Raw genomic sequence first — 18,345 nt, forward strand, 5'->3', positions numbered from 1 at the left:
GCGGTGGAGGTGGAGGGCAGAGAAGTGTGTTGAATGTTGTAAACAAGCTGCGAGTGTCTGTGGTGCTGTTGATCTTGTTCTGGTAATAGGAGGTTTTTGCAGATTTAACGTTATCTGAAAAAGTTGCAAGCAGGGACTGATATTTACCTAGATCTGCTGGATCTTTAGATTTCTGCCATCTCCTCTCAGCTGCCCTGAGGTCAATCAGATTTTCACGAAGGACGTCAGACAGCCAGGTGCTGGGTGGTGTAGCACGTGCTGGCCTAGAGGAGATAGGACAGATGTTGTCTAGACAGGTTGTTAAAGTAGAGCTTAGTGTGTCTGTGGCGGTGTTTACATTAAGTGTGGTAAATACATTTTGTGTAGGAAGAGATGTAGAGACAGCAGTGGAAAGGCGAGAGGGTGAGAGGGAACAGAGGTTATGGCGAAAGGAAACCAATGGTGGAGTCTGTTTTAATGTAGATGGGAGGGTCATGTTGAACTGAACAAAGTAGTGATCAGAGACATGTAAAGGAGTAACAAGAATATTTGAGTTGGTACAGTTACGTGTAAAGATGAGATGAGATATTTTTCCTTTTAGGACAAACACATATAAAACACAGTTCAGAGTTTTGCAATCATCTTTGCTCTAGGAAATAAAAGCCCACTCTGAGCTCTCTGAGGTGGAATAGTTCTCTTTAAAGCTTTGGCAAACAGTGATTTGTGTCAGACTGTGACACTGAAAACAGAACAGAGGTTTTACCCTGATGTTTATTTGCAGAAGGCTGTATTATGAGGACAGTTTAGCAGCACAGCTGAAAATTCACTGTTTGGGAAAGAAAGAAAAAAAGACAATCACACATAATGTGTTCAGTAAACACCTGTCATCAGAGCTCAGGGTAATTCTTTTCCTGTTTTTCTCTAGAGTATAATGGTGAGGGGTTGGTGAGGTGGAGAAACAGAGAGAGAGAACCAAAACTGACAGAATGAAAAGAAGATATATTAAAATGTGGAGAAAATGAGAAAGGAAAGGCAAATTGAATGCTGCTGAATTGAATGCTGGACCTGCTGTGGAAATAACAGAGCACAATGTGTGGTCCGAGCTCAGCATAACAGAAGACAGATATATCTGTCTTGCAACAATTCCTCTTTTCTGGTTGCTTTCTTTTCTGCTGTTGCTGTTGACTGACAAACAAACCTTCCAAGAGTCTGTAAGTATAACTGATTGAATAAAGTGTATTTTCAGTCCATTTTTTATCATTCTTTTTAAATTGTCCCTAGACACATGCACTCTTAAATATTTGCTTTCCTACCCCTTCTCTCTCCCACACATAAGGTATGGCCAAAAGCTTTTTCTCATTCTTAAAATTCAGAAAGTGCAGTTGTTTCCATGTCTTCACTGAGTTATTGTTAGCTATTATGCATTAATACAGATCTGATGCTGCCGGGTTCTGACCCAGAACAGATCTAGCTATCTATTCAGGGGCGTAGATTCCAGGGGGGGATGGGGGGAGGTAACCCCCCCAATAATCAAAACAAGCAAGTACACCCCCCCCCCCCCCCCACACATTATTTATACCATGATCAATGGAAACATGTAAATGCTTCATGCTGCAATCGGGACCCTTCTGTATCAGCTGAAGTTGCTGGATGATGCTCGAGCAGGCGTTGTTTCCGGTATGCTCGTGCTGAGTTTTGCTGCCACCCTTCAGGGACTGGCAAGGTGTTTGGCATGTAGGACAGGGGTGGTGCAAAGGCTGCCAGCTGCCAATAACATCCTTGCAGATGAGGAAGAGATTGTCGGGTTCCGTTGTGCATGAGTCAGCTTGCAGACCTTTAGTGTGGTGGAATTCAGTTGCAGCTGGTGCCCAAATTTTCAGGTGGGGCTCTGAGCCAATGCGCAAGGGAAAACATTTTTTTTTCATGTTTTTTTGTTATGGAGGCAAATGGATTTATCAATAAATCCAAGTCCAGACGTAAATTGCGTTTTACACTGAATTCTATTTTATTCTTTATATTATTTAATGCCAATATTAAACAAATTACAATTTTACAAATGTGTGTGTGTCAATTATCTTTGATAAAATGTGCCTATTCTTATCCACCTCTTCATTGTGCTTTCTTACCCCGATTTTGTGGACTTCGTCCAGTTGCATAGCTATGTTGACTCTGCCAAGGATTGCTAGCATGACACTATTGTCCATATGCGCTCTTTTAGACTCATATTTCTTCGTTCTCTCTGATAAATATTTTAGGTCCCTTAATCCTAAAAAAGTCTATGTTCCATCTGTCCCCATCGTTTTAAAAAGTAGACATGGAAAGCAAAATAGGGCATTTGCATGACTACATCCAGCTAGCCAAGCCTTTCTGCTGTACCAAGTACGGGAGAAGCATCGTGTGTACGTTTTGCTCTTTTCGCTAGCCTGTTGTTTGATGTTGCTGTCAGGTTGATCAGGGCCAAGCTCTTTTACCTGAAGTTTCTCCACCAAAGTTCTCCTCTCAAATGAATTTTGCTGAAGAGATCTTATTGAATTTGGGGGCAGACTGGGCAGATGAGATCCTGCTCCTGTGTCCGCGTTCATCATTGCTATTGTATTACAATTTATTGGCAGAGACTGTCAGTCGTACAATGAGACGATGGTGAGAGGGAACGTGACTATGTCAAGAGTCCCGAGTCCCAACCACCACCGACTGCGTATGCTTGGGGTGCTTCTCTCAGCGCCCCTCAGGCCATAATATCGAGGCCGCTGATTGGCTAAATTTCTTTTGCACATGTGAATATCTTGTGTCAGCATTGGTTGGCACTGCCAATATATATATATATATATATATATATATATATATATATATATAAAATTTTATTATTATTATTATTATTTATTTATTTTACTTTGAGTAAATACGTGTTTACCTCATCTCTTTCGCTACCTTAGATTGTATTATGTAAGTTTCAGCATTGTCACCCTGTTCTCTGGTTATCAGCAGTCCTGGATCTACGGGGGTGCTTGAGCAAAACGAAACGAAACTTAGAGCACCCTCAATTGCAGACCAGGGCAAACTACTGCCCGCGGGTCGATTTATCATGAACGTTTTTTATTAGATCTTTCATTTATCTGGCTTTGGGACCTATCACGCATCCACAAGCTTCTAATATGCTCAGGGTTGCCAGATAATAGATGCAACTCCCCAATCAGAGATTTATACTTGCACAAATAGGAAATATTTCTCATGTCATACTTAATTTATGCAATATGGCAACCATACATGCGAGTGCACGTGCTTTCTCTCTGCAAAAAACAAACAAACAACAACTTAGCGCTCAATAGTGCACAGAGGGGACACGTGAGTAAAACCAAGTGAGAGAGGAATATATTTATTCTTTGTGTTATTTGTGAAATGCTGAAGTCCCTCACACTTGTATGTCAATGTTACTGTGGCAGTAATCATTTATCAGTGTCATGCAGCCTGTTTTATTCAGTGGTGTGCTGAATGAGGTGCCAAACATTGACAAGACCCACAACATGACCCATGAGCAAGTAAACAGGTTGATAATGTTCTGAGAATGAAACAAGTAAACGGGTCCACTTTGCAGCCAACATTAAAATAAGCTTTTAGAATCTCTTTCCTGAATATTTTATTTTACTTTTAAACCAGACTCCTGATATAGAGTGTTAAATTGAATACTAAATAACCATTGCATTGAAGTATGGTAAAATAATCAATTAATAATTTTATTCAGCCTTTATTCAGTTTTACTACCACTTGATAGAAAGTATAGCAGCAAAACTTCAAGCAATCGCAGAATGGTCCCATCAGTATGCACTTCAGAATATTGTGCATTATTCACTGAGTGCATGTCTAAGCTTAAAAGATAAAACTATGCAGAACTTTTTAATCTTCTCTTTTCCATGTTCTACTGAATGGCTGATGTGGCCCCAGTACCAAAATAATTGCACACTCCTGCTCAATTGAATATGTAAGACTAATACTGTAAATTGACAAGCAAATTTTCTTGAATACCAGCAAATACAAAAAAACCTTGCATTGTGTGAATGCACAAAATGCTGCATCAAAACTTATAAACATGTATGATTTTGCAAATCAGTATGTCCTAATCTGCAGGTGCAGCATTTTGCTGTCATTTTCAGCAACAGATCATGGGGAAAAAAACCCTGAAGCGATAAATGTTTGGTACATAAAACAAACAAACTTTTCTTTACGTTGTTTAAGTAGCATTTAAACATGATTTAATCTATAAAAAATGTGTAATTATGATACATCTCCACTTTATACAGAGCACCCCCAATATTTTCAGAAGCACCCTCATTGATTTTGATCTGGAACCGGGCCTGGTTATCAGCCATAAAACCCAATATGCAGGGATGCAGCGATCTGATACCTGGATTCAATATCAGCTCCAATATTATGTTTTTAGACGGATCGGGTATCGGGAAAACTTTACACATATAAATGATGTGATCCAAAGTGTATTTGAACAGCGGTGAAACACTTTCTTATGATGTGTTACATTCATACGAGCAGACAGAGAAGTAAGTTTGAAGTAAGTTTGGAGCAGAAGAAATAGAAATAAACCTTGTGTAAATGGTCAGCTTTATGCTAAGCTAAAATGCTATTTCTAGCCATTTTACATGCACGTTACCAGGCACGATCATATTTTTTTATCAAGAAATTGGATCATAATATCTTTTTTTCTAGTAAGACCTTTGATATTAGGGCAAAAATGTTATTCTTGATAATAATGTTTGTATTGTTTTCCTGTAAAAATATCTAAAAATCCTTAAAACAAGATCAATTTGATTCATCTTGTTTTAGAAACAACACTGCATAAGATATTTAGGTTTTTCAGAGAATGTATTTTTAACGTGTATTTTGTCTTACTGTACTGGCAGAGTTTTTATAGTCAAAACAAGTGAAAAAATCTACCAGTGCTGAAGAAGTAATCCGAAGTATTTAGAATACATTACTGACCTTGAGTAATCTAACGAAATACGTTACAAATTACATTTTACAATATGTATTCTGTAATCTGTAGTGGAATACATTTCAAAAGTAACCCTCCCAACCCTGATATATATTTGTATATTTGACCAATTGGTGTAAAAGATCTTCAAGGAATACTCCGGGTTCAATACAAGTTAAGCTCAATTGATAGCATTTGTGGCATAATGTTGATTACTACAAAAATAAATTTCGACTCGTCCCTCATTTTCTTTGAAAAAAAAAAGCAATGTTACAGTGAGGCACTTGAGCACAATGAAAGTGAATGTGGCCAACTTTTCGAGGGTTTACAGGCAGAAATGTGAAGCTTATCATTTTATAAAAGCACTTGCATTAATTATTCTGTTAAATCTCATGTATTGTTTGAGCTGTAAAGTTGTTTAAATCATCATTTTTACAATAATTTTAGGGTTTGTTGACATTACATCATTATGGCAACAAAGTTGTAAAATTGGCCATAACTTTACACAAAAGGTTAGTAAGTGATTTTATCACACTAAAATGTTTACACACATATTGTTTGTGTCTTGTGGCTATACTTTAGAAACAGTGAGTATTTTAACATTCAAAAAATGTTCCCCATTCACTTCCATTGTAAGTGTCTCACTGTAACCCAGATTTTGCTTTTTTTAAAGAAGGGATGAGTCAAAATAATTTTTTTTGTGGTAATCAATATTATGACACAAATGCTGTTGATTGAGCTTAACTTGTATTGAACCCAGAATATTCCTTTAAGGTAAACTGCCTCTTGTACCTTCGTTCATCCTGTTTGGGCTCAGCCTTTGTACAGCTGTGTAACTGTATGTACACCGATCAGCAACAACATTAAAACCACGTGCCTAATATTGTGTTGGTCCCCCTCATGCCGCCAAAACAGCTCCAACCCGCATCTCAGAATGGCATTCTGAGATGCTATTTTTCTCACCACAATTGTACAGATCAGTTATCTGAGTTACTGTAGACTCTGTCAGTTTGAACCAGTCTGGCCATTCTCTGACCTCTCTCATCAACAAGGCGTTTCCATCTGCAGAACTGCCGCTCACTGGATGTTTTTTGTTTTTGGCACCATTGGAAGTAAATTCTAGAGACTGTTGTGTGTGAAAATGTGAGAAAATCCCAGGAGATCAGCAGTTACAGACATACTCAAACCACCCCATCTGGCACCAACAATCTTCCATGCGATTATCTAATCAGCCAATCATGCGGCAGCAGTGCAGTGCATAAAATAATTCAGATACAGGTCAGGAGCTTCAGTTAATGTTCACATCAACCATCAGAGTGGGGAAAAATGTGATCTCAGTGATTTGGACCATGGCATGATTGTTGGTGTCAGATGGGCTGGTTTGAGTATTTCTGTAACTGCTGATCTCCTGGGATTTTCACACACAACAGTCTCTAGAATTTACACCGAATGATGCCAGAAACAAAAAAACATCCAGTAAGCGGCAGTTCTGTGGACGGAAATGCCTTGTTGATAAGAGATGTCAACAGAGAATGACCAGACTAGTTAGCACTGTTTTGGCAGCACGAGGGGACCTACACAATATTAGGCAGGTGGTTTTAATGTTGTGGCTGCTCGGTGTATGTGTGTATGTATGTGTCTGAGAAACTCAGATGCTTTGTATACATCCTTAATGGTCTCCTTTTGTTCACATAAAATGCAAGGTTATGAATTTCTATTTATAAGTGATGGACAACATTTTAAATACAGCAAACATACTGTGTAATACATCAACAAAAAAAAATTTTTTTTTAAAAAGCTATTAGCTATTGTTATTTTTACAGCAACCATATTGTGTGTTCTCATGTTGATTTAATTATATGCTGAAATATTGTGATGCTGATTTTTCAAAGTCTTTTGCAAATAAATGTTCAAGAATTCACAAATCAGTGCTTCTTTGGAGTATGATGAAGTGAAATGTTCAGGTAGTCTTGACCTTTGGCTTGCTGAAGTATGCAGAGTCTGCATCCTAGAAAAAAACGAAGATTCAGAAGATCAAAATAGATGAAAACAAGTTGAACTGAAATTAGTTATGGGGTTAATATACACTGGTGGCCAAAAGTTTGAAATAATGTACAGATTTAGCTCTAATGGAAAGAAATTGGTACTTTAATTCACTAAAGTGGCATTCAACTGATCACAAAGTATAGTCAGGTCATTAATAATGTGAAAAATTACTATTACAATTTGAATTTTTTTTAAACTACTTCAAAGCAGCTTTGCAGATCCTTGGCATTCTAGCTGTCATTATGTCCAGATTCTCAGGTGACATTTCACCCGACGCTTCCTGTAGCACTTGCCATAGATGTGGCTGTCTTGTCGGGCAATTCTCACGCACCTTACAGTCTAACTGATCCCATAAAAGCTCAATGGGGTTAAGATCCATAACACTCTTTTCCAATTATCTGTTGTCCAATGTCTGTGCTTCTTTGCCCACTTTAACCTTTTCTTTTGTTTTTCTGTTTCAAAAGTGGCTTTTCTTTGCAATTCTTCCTATATGGCCTGCACCCCTGAGTCTTCTCTTTACTGTTGTACATGAAACTGGTGTTGAGCAGGTAGAATTCAATGAAGCTGTCAGCTGAGGATATGTGAGGCATCTATTTCTCAAACTAGAGACGCTGATGTACTTATCCTCTTGTTTAGTTGTACATCTGGCCTTCCACATCTCTTTCTGTCCTTGTTAGAACCAGTTGTCCTTTGTCTTTGAAGACTGTAGTGTACACCTTTGTATGAAATCTTTTTTGGCAATTTCAAGCGTTGTATAGCCTTCATTCCTCAAAACAATGATTGACTGATGAGTTTCTAGAGAATTTTTGACCTAATATTGACCTTAAGACATGCCAGTCTATTGCATACTGTGGCAATTCAAAAACAAACACAAAGACAATGTTAAGCTTCATTTATCAAACAAAATAGCTTTCAACAGTGTTTGATATAATGGCAAGTGATTTTCTAGAACCAAATTAGCAATTTAGCATGATTACTCAAGCATAAGGTTTTGGAGTTACTTTTTTCAAAATAGTGATGGTGCTGTTTTTTACATCAGTAATGTCCTGACTATACTTTGTGATCAGTTGAATGCCACTTTGGTGAATTAAAGTACAAATGTCCTTCCGAAACAGCAAAATATGTACATTATTCCAAACTTTTGGCCGCCTGTGCATCTGTGAACAGTAAAATCTACTTGTGTGGATAGTAGTTTATATTTAATCATTTCTTTATTTTGATTAAATGTTCTTTTATAAGATGCATCCCCTCAGGTAGAAGAGGTAGTGGCTGAAGACTTTCTGGAGAACTGCATGAACTCATTGCATGTTAAGAACCTAAAGGCTTATGGATCTGTGAACAGCAAGCTGCTAGTACTCACCAGTCCTGCTTTGAAGTTCTGCACACGTTTTCTGCCAAGAATGTTAGTGATGTACCAGGCCAGAGTAGGAGTGTACTGCCACAAATAGCAGAACAGTAGAAAGGGCTGTTGAGCAATCCACATCTCTTTCACATGGTTGGCCAGACCTACCAGAATGAGGTGGGCACAGCGCTCTGTTGACATCTTGTGTGTTTGATCACCAGATGAAGTCACAGGCTAATGTGAAACAGGTAGAAAGAGTTAGAAACAGAGGCAAATAAAAAAGACCTGAATAAAATACACTGTTCTAATTCAATGATCATTTGTGCTGATGTTCTGGTACCTTTCCCAGTTCCTCAGTGAATGCGTTCTGAACAATGCTTGATATGACGGGTCCAGGGCAGATGGTACTAATTGTGATGTGTGGATAATCGGTGAGTTCTGTTCTCAGACAGTTAAAGAAACCCTGCAGAAACATTCATAATCAGTCCATACAAGAGCTTTTTTTTTTTTTTACTCTGTATGACCATTATTTGCATTTTACAGATAATCCTGCATCATTTACTTAAAGGGATAGCTCCCCCAAAAATGAAAATTCTCTCATCTCTCATTCACCCTCATGTCATCCCAGATGTGTATGACTTTCTTTCTTCTGCAGAACACAAACAAATATTTCTAGAAAAATATTTCAGCTTTGTAGATCTATAAAATGCAAGTGAATGGTGGTTAAAACTGAAGGTCCAAAAAGCACATAAAGTGGTTAAAACAACTCTAGTGGTTAAATCCATGTCTTCAGAAGTAATATAATAGGTGTGGGTGAGAAGATCAATATTAAAGTTTTTTTTTTACTATAAATCTCCACTTTCACATTCTTCTACTTTTGTTTTTGGCAATTTGCATTCTTAGTGCATATCGCCACCTACTGGGCAGGGAGGAGAATTTATGGTAAAAAATGACTTAAATATTGATGTGTTTCTCACCCGCACCTATCATGTCACTTCTAAAGACATGGATTTAACCACTGGAGTCGTATGGATAACGTGTATGCAGTTTTCATGTCCTCTTTGGAGCTTCAAAGTTCTGGCCACCATTCACTTGCACTGTATGGACCAACAGAGCTGAGATATTCTTCTAAAAATCTTTGTTAGTTTTCAGCAGAAGAAAGTCATTCATACACTCTAGAATGGCATGAGGTGAGTAAATGATGAGAGAATTTTCCTTTTGTGGTGAACTATCCCTTTAAAGTGTAGGAAACTTCTCTAACAATCTATTTTGTGCGATTTGCTCTAACCTGCACTGCGTGCTTGCTTGCAGAATACCCTGTTGCCAGGGGTGCCCCAACAAAGCCTACAACGCTACTGACGGTTGCTATGATACCACTACCACGGCGGGTCATGTGGGGCAGCACCTGCTTTGTGACAGATAAGGTGCCCAGGTAGTTGAGCTCCATAAGTGCCTGGTACACATCCACTTCAGTGTCCATACACAGTGAACGCTGGGTCCGACCACCATTATTTATAAGCACATCTATCTGAGAATGCAGATAAAGACACATAAAGCCAGTTTTAAAATGGACACATATTAAAAACTGTGCATAATAAAAAATAATAATAATTAACTTAGAAATAATTTTTTTTACTCTACTTTTACTGATTATTAATCAATCAGAAATAAAATCATGTCTAATCACTCTGATGGTCTGCTATGAAACACAGATTGCATTTACATCACCGAAGTGCTTCAGAGCTGTAGCAGTTTTTTCTTGATGCGATGTACGGTCCATCAAATCAAGCGGAAGCACAAGAATATCCTTATCCTTTAGAGAGGAGCGCTCTTATAGAAGGAGAAAGAGAATGTATTTCAACTCAGTGGGTCACAGAGTGTATCATGCTTTTAGTACATATTTCTGTGTGCACATATTCAGGATCACACTCAACAGCTAGGAGGGAAGGGACATGAAATGAAGGTAATTAATTGGCCTCTGAGGGTTTTAGTATGTTTTCTCCTGAGTCAAAAGCATTCCTCAGAGCGGACCATACCTAAACATGAGCGCTTCACCCTCTCCAGCTCATTCTCCCTACGGGCAGACAGCACTAGCTGAGCACCAAGTGCCGCAAGTTGATAGGCCAACTCTTCTCCAATGCCACTGGAGGCTCCGGTGATCCACACCACTTTCCCTCGCAACTTTGACTCTGTAAAATCCAGTACATTAAAGTAAAGTAATGACAGGAACGCAACAATAGAGCAGGACTTTGATATGACAAACAATGTCACCTCCACCTGGGATTGAACCTTATGCCTTTGTGTTCAAGTTATAGTTCACCCAAAAATTTACTTACCCTCATGTTGTTTCAAACTGACAACCTCAGTCACTATTCATTTTAAAGGAATAGTTCACCCACAATTGAAAATTCTCTCATTATTCACTTATCCTGATGCCATCCCAGATGTGTATGACTGTCTTTCTTCAGCAGAACACAAATGAAGATTTTTAGAAGATAGAGCTCTTTCAGGTCCTTATAATGCAAGTAAACCTGTGCCAGAACTTTGATGGTCCAAAAGTCAAATTTAGGCAGCATAAAAGTAATCCACATGACTCCAGTCGATCAGTTAATGTCTTCTGAAGCTAATGGATAGGTTTATGTAAGAAAGAAGTCAATAATCAAACGTTTTTAACTTTAAATCGATGCTTCCATCCAGGGCTCTGATACTTTTTGAAATGGCCGAACTCTCGCATTACATTCGTTCATCTGTTGTAAATAAGCGCTGCTTACGAATTCTCATGTGAACTCGCCGATGCACTTACGTCACGTGACAGCTACGCGATGCATCAACTGCTGGCAGGAAGCGCTTTTTTAAAAAAGTTAATAACGTTTTATTATCTATTTATTTTTTACACAAACTTATATATTTGCTTCAGAAGACATTCATTGATCGAATGGAGTCACATGGATTACTTTTATGCTGCCTTAATGTGACTTTGACCGTCGAAGTGCTGGCACCCTTTACTTGCATTATAAGGACCTGATAGCTCTATTTTTTTCTAAAAATCTTTGTGTTATGCTGAAAGTCATACACATCTGGGATGGCATCAGGGTAAGTGATTAATGAGATCATTTTCATTTTGGGGTAAACTATTCCTTTAATGAAGGCTGTCACTCCCTAACATTATAAATAACAATGTATCTCCCTTGTTCAGGGATGCCAACTTTCACAGCTAGCCAGGATGTCCCGTATTTTGGTCGAAATTACAACGTTGGGACGCCTGTTGTCCCATATTTTTGCAGTAAGATGCTCCTAGGAGTTGGCAAACCTACTCTTGTTCCATGGAAGAAAGAATGTCACACAGGTTTGGAGCAACATGAGGGTGAGTAAATAATGACAGAATTTTCATTTATTTTTTGTATAATTATACTTTCTATACCCAAGGTAATTTCACACTGAATGCAGGCAACAACTGCAGAGTGAACAGTCTTTCCTGGTAAAATATTCTCCTCTTTTTGAGTGTCACTGACCTCCACACACCTACACTTTAATTCCCATACAACTCAGTACACTTGACATTGCGTTTATTAACGCATTTGGGGAGTGCCTTCTTACACTACCTAGTTAAAACCTCTCTACAGTAATGCCAATATTCTAATATTGGTTATGGTGTTTGAGCCCCGCCAGTTTTGGCGTGAAGCTGTCCACTATAAATGCAGGTGCACAAATACCATTTTGTCAGAATTTCTTCCTTCAAGACAGTGATCATTTCTTGTCTAGAAGCCATCTACCCTTTGCATTGATATACACAAGTCAGCGGGCAGAATCATCACGCTCCCCTGTAGTGCTCTGGCGAACATCACTCCGCCTCGCCACTTGACGCTTCGCTGGTGAACGGGACTCAGCATCCTGATTCCCCGCAGCGCTTTGGCAGGTGTTATGTATTCTTACAAAGCAATTGCATAATGTGTATTGTATATTGTGTGAAATATACATTTAAATGTATATTTATTTATATATTTATATATCTAAAAGAGTCGCTTACGTGTTCGCATCTTTTTAAAGATGTCGTTCCGTAAATGTTCCTTGTGCGAGAGGCACATCCCGCCATCAGACCAGCATGAGAGCTGCATTTACTGTCTGGGCCGTGCCCACGCAGAGTCAGCACTCATGGAGACACTCACTGTGAGGGCACGAGTCTCAAGACACTTTGCTTGCGAATCGCCCTCATTCTGAGGGACGATTCAGCCTCACGTGCCCTCCCACCCACCTCTTCTGTGATACCCAAGGATTCACATGAGGAGGCATGTCAGGGCCATGAGATCAAGCAGGATGAATTTGAGGTGGTCCTCATGCCGGCACACGCCCCGCGAGCCCCTCGATCTCCACGTGGCACGTCTTTGCTGATACATTATGTGCGAGATGAGCTCCGGCCCTCTGAAAGAACATGCGGCCTCATCTCATTCAGCGGTTCTGACGCTGGGGATGATAATGACGATGTCATGTCTCTCGCTGCATCAGGCGAGTGGTCAGTGGATAATGCTGCCGCCCCTCCCCCAGCGAGGGCGAGGAGTGTGCATGCGCCACTGACAGGGAGATGCTCCGCGTCCTTACTAGGGTGGTCGAAGAGCTTAACCTCGAGTGGTCTCCCCCACAGGAACCTGAACAGTCTCGCCTCGATGAATGGTTCCTGCAGTCCGGATGCCGGTCAAGCGGCCGTGTTCCGCAAATCTGCCCCATTCTTCCTCGAAGTTCATAACAAACTGTCTTAAGTTGTGGCGCGCACTCTTCTCAGCACGCTCGCACAGTGACGCCATCCTCTCTAATGTGGATCACTGGGAAGAGAATGGTTATGCCCAACTACCCCCTGTGGAAGATGTGGTAGTGGCACACCTTTGCCAACGAGTAACAGGGCATGGAAATCACGCCCCATACATCCTTCCAAGCCGTGTCGACAAAGGTCCGTACTGGCTGGAAAAGCTTACTCAGCGACAGGGCATGCTGGATCAGCACAGACATTCAAAGAGCTCCGCACCGCTACAGACTTAGTGCTGCATGCCATGAAATTCACTGTGCAGGCCATCAGCAAGTCCATGGGCAACCTGGTAGTTCTGGATTACCATGTATGTCTGACCCTCAGTACATCACAGCCAGTTCGCCCTCACTCTGTTTCGAGCCAGCGACCGACTAAAAGCTTCATACCTGCTGCCTCAGTGGCGGCACCAGTGAGGCCATGTAAGCCGTGGCCCAAACAGAGGCAGCCATATCAGCGCCCACCTCACGCCGGCGGAACAAACCCCCCCGCACAGCAAAAGCGCACAGCCCGTTGAAGCGGAAAGCAGAGCCCACGGTTCCTTCCAGGTCTTTTCCAAAGAAGGTTCGATTGGAGACACAAAACACTGTTCCCCATCTCCCCACTGCTGTTTGTCGGGAAAGGAATAATGTTGTTCAAAATGTTGTTTCTGTGTCTTGCACTAAAATAAATGCAATAAAAATTGCAATAAATGCAAAAAATAATACAGCACTCGTTGCAAAAGCGCAAGATGCTCACACATTCTCAATAAAGAACACGTTTCCTCTTTAAAGCCTACACATTATGTGAAACTGCTTCCTTGTGGTGAGCAACGCATTATATCATAAGGTGAGCAAACCAAATTGCCCTCTGTCCCATTATGCGGACACGTGGCGAGCCCTAACGGGGATTTCAGAATGGGTGCAAAAAACTATCAAACATGTATATGCGATCCAATCTGTACGCCGGCCACCCCGTTTCAACAGCATTCTCTCTTCCATGGTTTCATCAGAGGCTCTGTTATGCCAGCACAGAGACTTACTGCTTCAACATCTAAACAGCTTGGGCCTCAATGTGAACTGGGTGAAAAGCACGCTCTTCCCCCAGCCAACAAATCTACTTTTTAGGAGTCCGCCTCGACTCCATGAGTGGGCATGTGCACCTCACGATCGAGCGAGTTCAGGCCATTCTACAGTGTCTGTCTCATTTCTAACTGGGGAGAACACTTCCACTGAAGCTGTTTCAAAAAGCATTGGGGTTTATTGGCGGCGGCATCCACCGCTGTATAGCTGCTTTAAACCGCCAAGGTGGAATTCAATCACTGCCACTGTTGAGACTGACGCGTCACCTCCTCCTATGGAGCGAGCCTCCTCTCCTCTTCCTGAGAGCGACATATGTCCCCAGCCGCCTGAATTACGGCACGGACCTATTGTCACGCAAAGGGGTGATACCGGGCGAATGGAGACTTCATCCTCAAACTGTATTGAGGATTTGAGAAATATTCGGCAAAGCAGAAATCAATCCATTTGCCTCAGTGGGGAATACCCACTGTCCTCTCTGGTACTCAAAGTCCCAAGCCCAGCTGGGAGCAGATACAATTGCCACAAATGGCCAGCGAAACGCAAATATGCATTTCCCCCGGTGTGCCTGATTCACTCTGTCATATGCGAAGTCCGAGAGCACAAGGAAACGATTCTATTGGTTGCGCTGAATCTCCTCTCTCAGGCGCAAGGCACAGTCTGGCATCGCCAGTCCAAGCTGTGGAACCTGCATGTGTGGCCCCTGAATGGAGTGCACTAAACACGCCAGAACTGACGCATTCAGTCATGAACACCTTTTACAGGCCAGAGCACCGTCCACAAGACGCCTCTACACACTCAAATGGAATGTGTTCACTGATTGGTGTCTCTCACATGGCAAAGACCCAGTAAACTGCCCCATACATGAAATTCTCATATTTCTTCAAGAGCGATTAGACGCAAGACTCACTGCGTCAATGCTCAAAGTGTATGTGGCGACTATATCTGCGTATCACGCACATGAAGCCGGCGCCACTATAGGCAAGCATGACGTCTCTCTCTTCACAAGTCCTCTCTGTTTAGAGCACTTGCTATTTCATTGGCCAAATATATATACTTATGCTCCTCCCTTTAAGGATGTGCTCCCCATCTTTTTACACAACCACCTGCATTCAGGCTGTTGTAATTTACCATGTCACAAGCACTTACATTATAAATAAACTCCCTTCCCGACTGGGTTTGTGAAGGAGTTAATTCATATTATATGACTTTAGTTCATATATTCATTCTGAGTGCTCTCCTCCTGGCCCATCAGGAGGGTCACTCACTGCGGCATACTCATGTCGGTCGCCGTCCCACAAGACTGCGGCTTCATGTTTCCTTTCTGGGATGTTATGTCCTGTAGTACTGCGTGATGGGATTCTGTTCCCCATATGCATTAATAAACACAATGTCAAGTGTACTGAGTCATAAGGGAACGTCTCGGTTACGTACGTAACCTCGGTTCCCTTAGATGCACTACAAGACTCTGAGTTCTTGAGGTACGAGCAACGCGCACCTTGTTCTTAGTCAGAAATTCTGAGGAAATGGTGTTTGTGCACCTGCTTTTATAGCGGACAGCTTCGCGCCAAAACAGGCGGGCTCAAACACCAAAACATTATTGTAGAGAGATTTCAACTAGGTCGTGTAAGAAGGCACTCTCCATATGCGTTAATAAACGCAATGTCTCGTTCCCTTCGTCTCAGGGAACCGAGGTTACGTACGTAACCGAGACGTTTTCAGGCCATTTCAGAGCACTGAAACGGTATTGTAATGTCGACCAGTCTGACAAAGGTCATAGTTATTTACAGAGTACAAATTCCAGGATTGTCACACCTGACTTTATTGCCTGAATTGATAGCTGCGAAGGAGAACATAAATCTCTTTAACCTTTAGTTGGCTTAATAGATCAATGCACTTCTTCACTCAAAGCAAACTTATTTCAAATGCAAATTAACCTCTACATTATTTTACCTGGTGTGCTGCCGACTTTGGCCGCCCATAATAAAGTCAGATCAGCGTCAGCGAAGATGAAGCGAATGAGTTGCGTGAGTAAATAAACTCCGATCGCGGCGAGAACCACACATGACCAGCACAAATCCATCATCTTTGCGCTAACCCAGCACCTTACAAACTTACGATACGATGTCAGAAAGACAGAGTCGCGTTAAATGTAGTTTAACTGAAGTTGGTGCTCCCCGTGCAGGCTGAGCGCTTAACAGAGCTGTGTGTATTACAACATAGTGTAATTGCGTCTTCCGTATCAGCTCTGCGGATTTAAATGTACAAGTTCAGCGAGCGACCCGGCAGAACACGCTTTTCGATTCAAAACCTTCCGGGTTATGCTTCCCCTGGCCTAAATTGAAGCGTTTATTTCTTATAATGTTTATAATTTCATTAACACAGAGATTTGAGTGGTGTGGATGGTGCGTTGTTCTTTGAAGTATCTATCAATAAAGTTACAAACCATATTAAAATGCACCATAGTTAGGCCTGCTTACCAAAGTAACTACTAGAGTTAGGCTATTTTACTGCTACTTTACTACTGTAAAACTATACTAAATTAATATGGGCTCACCTAAAGTGTCAGAAGCTCTCAGTATCTTTCTATTATTTTGTTTAATTTCTCTAAGTGCTTAATAAGCAACACACATTTGATATTTTTCATTATCTGAACTTCCCATTAGTGAATAAACAGAGTAAAATTACATATTATTTCATAAAAATACAGAATTTTCTCTATTCCCTGATTTAAAAAAAGAAAAGAAAAAAAAGCAATATAATATGAATATGTTGCATGTTATGTTTTATTTTATGTGTTCAGAGAAATGTGTAATTGTATAAATGTAAATGTGTTTTATACATCAAAATATTGTATTATAAAAATAGTACTATAAAGTATAAATCTTCCTTTGTGGGCTTCAGAAGGAAAAAAGTAATACACATCTGGGATGGCATGAGGATGAGTAAATGATAAAATAATTTTCATTTTATGAGAACTATCCCTTTATGAGATGTACTGTATATGGTGTGTTGATCTCTGATGTATATGTCAAGCAAGTGATACACTCCTTATAAAAATATACCTATTACCCACTACAGTAAAAACCATAATAAATTAACATGGGATCTCATTCAGAGTCAGAAGCTCTAGTATCTTTCTATTATTATGTTTAATTTATTAATTGCTCAGTAAGAGCAACCAACCCATAACCCACATTTTCTACTGTTTGAATTTCCCATGAGTAAAATGACATCTTATTTGATATATATTCTTATTTGATTTTCTTTTCTCTGAAATTTTTTAATAAAAGCCACATTATGTGGTTGCTTAGCACAAATGTGTAACTGTACTATTATTGTAAATGTGTACATGAATCAAAATATTGTAGGTTTATTTTTTAAGTTATGATACAAATAACTGCATTAAGTATTCATTCAGGACTAAAGATCTGAATACTATGAACACTTAAGTTCGACACATTCACAGTTCAGTTTAGTGCTCACCAGTTGTCATTCTACAACCACCTTACATATTCACAGCCATTCAAGTGGCTCAAGTGTGTGGAAAGGGAGCTCTGGAGGTTTGTCTAAGGCATATTTAAAATGGACAGTGGTGGAAACATAATAGATGAAGGATTAATGTTGCAGGGAATGTGATGAAAGGATGATGTATGGAGGGATATGATGGAGAGATGTTGAATTAAGTATTTATAATAGAGGGGTGATGCAAGGATGTGACTGTGAGGACAGAATGATGTACAGACAGAGGGATGATGATTTAAAAAAAAAAATTGTACAAAAATTTCAGGAAAGGCAAAGTACAGTTATCAAGACAAATCAAGACAGGAGAATAACCAACACATTTCTATACAAGCAAGAATTATACAGTTAGAGCAGGTTAAATTAAAAAACAAAGAAAAACAAAAAACGAATAACCCAAACACATATATACAAAGGAGAGCACCCAGTTACCATGGGCTTCTTTAAACAATTCTTCATAATGTTTAAGAAATCTTTTTTTTTCTTTGTTTTTTTTTTTTATGTTTAAGGGATTTTATCTGTGAAAATAATAAAATGGGGAAAATATAACAGGCAGTTTGCAAACTTCTGCTAATGAATGAAGAATTTAGCATACAGTATGATCAAATTTACAACATATTCA

General features: G+C 40.0%; 1 protein-coding gene across 1 annotated transcript; it reads right to left on the minus strand.

Annotated features, from left to right (window-relative positions):
• Window positions 1-6,659: 6,659 nt before the first annotated feature.
• Window positions 6,660-16,472, minus strand: dhrs7 (dehydrogenase/reductase (SDR family) member 7). Its single transcript, XM_051652181.1, has 7 exons — window positions 16,155-16,472; window positions 10,385-10,537; window positions 10,072-10,178; window positions 9,637-9,876; window positions 8,689-8,811; window positions 8,367-8,582; window positions 6,660-6,968 (listed from the first exon to the last, which is right to left on the minus strand). Exons 1-7 carry the CDS (start codon window positions 16,285-16,287, stop codon window positions 6,921-6,923), a joined length of 1,020 nt encoding a protein of 339 aa, XP_051508141.1. The 5' UTR covers window positions 16,288-16,472; the 3' UTR covers window positions 6,660-6,920.
• Between the last annotated feature and the right edge of the window lie 1,873 nt (window positions 16,473-18,345).

This window comes from Myxocyprinus asiaticus, chromosome 23 (genome assembly GCF_019703515.2).
Source record: "Myxocyprinus asiaticus isolate MX2 ecotype Aquarium Trade chromosome 23, UBuf_Myxa_2, whole genome shotgun sequence".
Classification (NCBI taxonomy): domain Eukaryota; kingdom Metazoa; phylum Chordata; class Actinopteri; order Cypriniformes; family Catostomidae; genus Myxocyprinus; species Myxocyprinus asiaticus.

Coding starts and splice junctions, on each gene's coding strand:
- dhrs7 (XM_051652181.1), bottom strand. CDS start 16,287: ATGATGGATTTGTGCTGGTCATGTGTGGTTCTCGCCGCGATCGGAGTT. Junction 10,538..16,154: donor CAAAGTCGGCAGCACACCAG/GTAAAATAATGT, acceptor TGGATTTTACAG/AGTCAAAGTTGCGAGGGAAA. Junction 9,877..10,071: donor CTCTGAAGCACTTCGGTGAT/GTAAATGCAATC, acceptor CTGCATTCTCAG/ATAGATGTGCTTATAAATAA.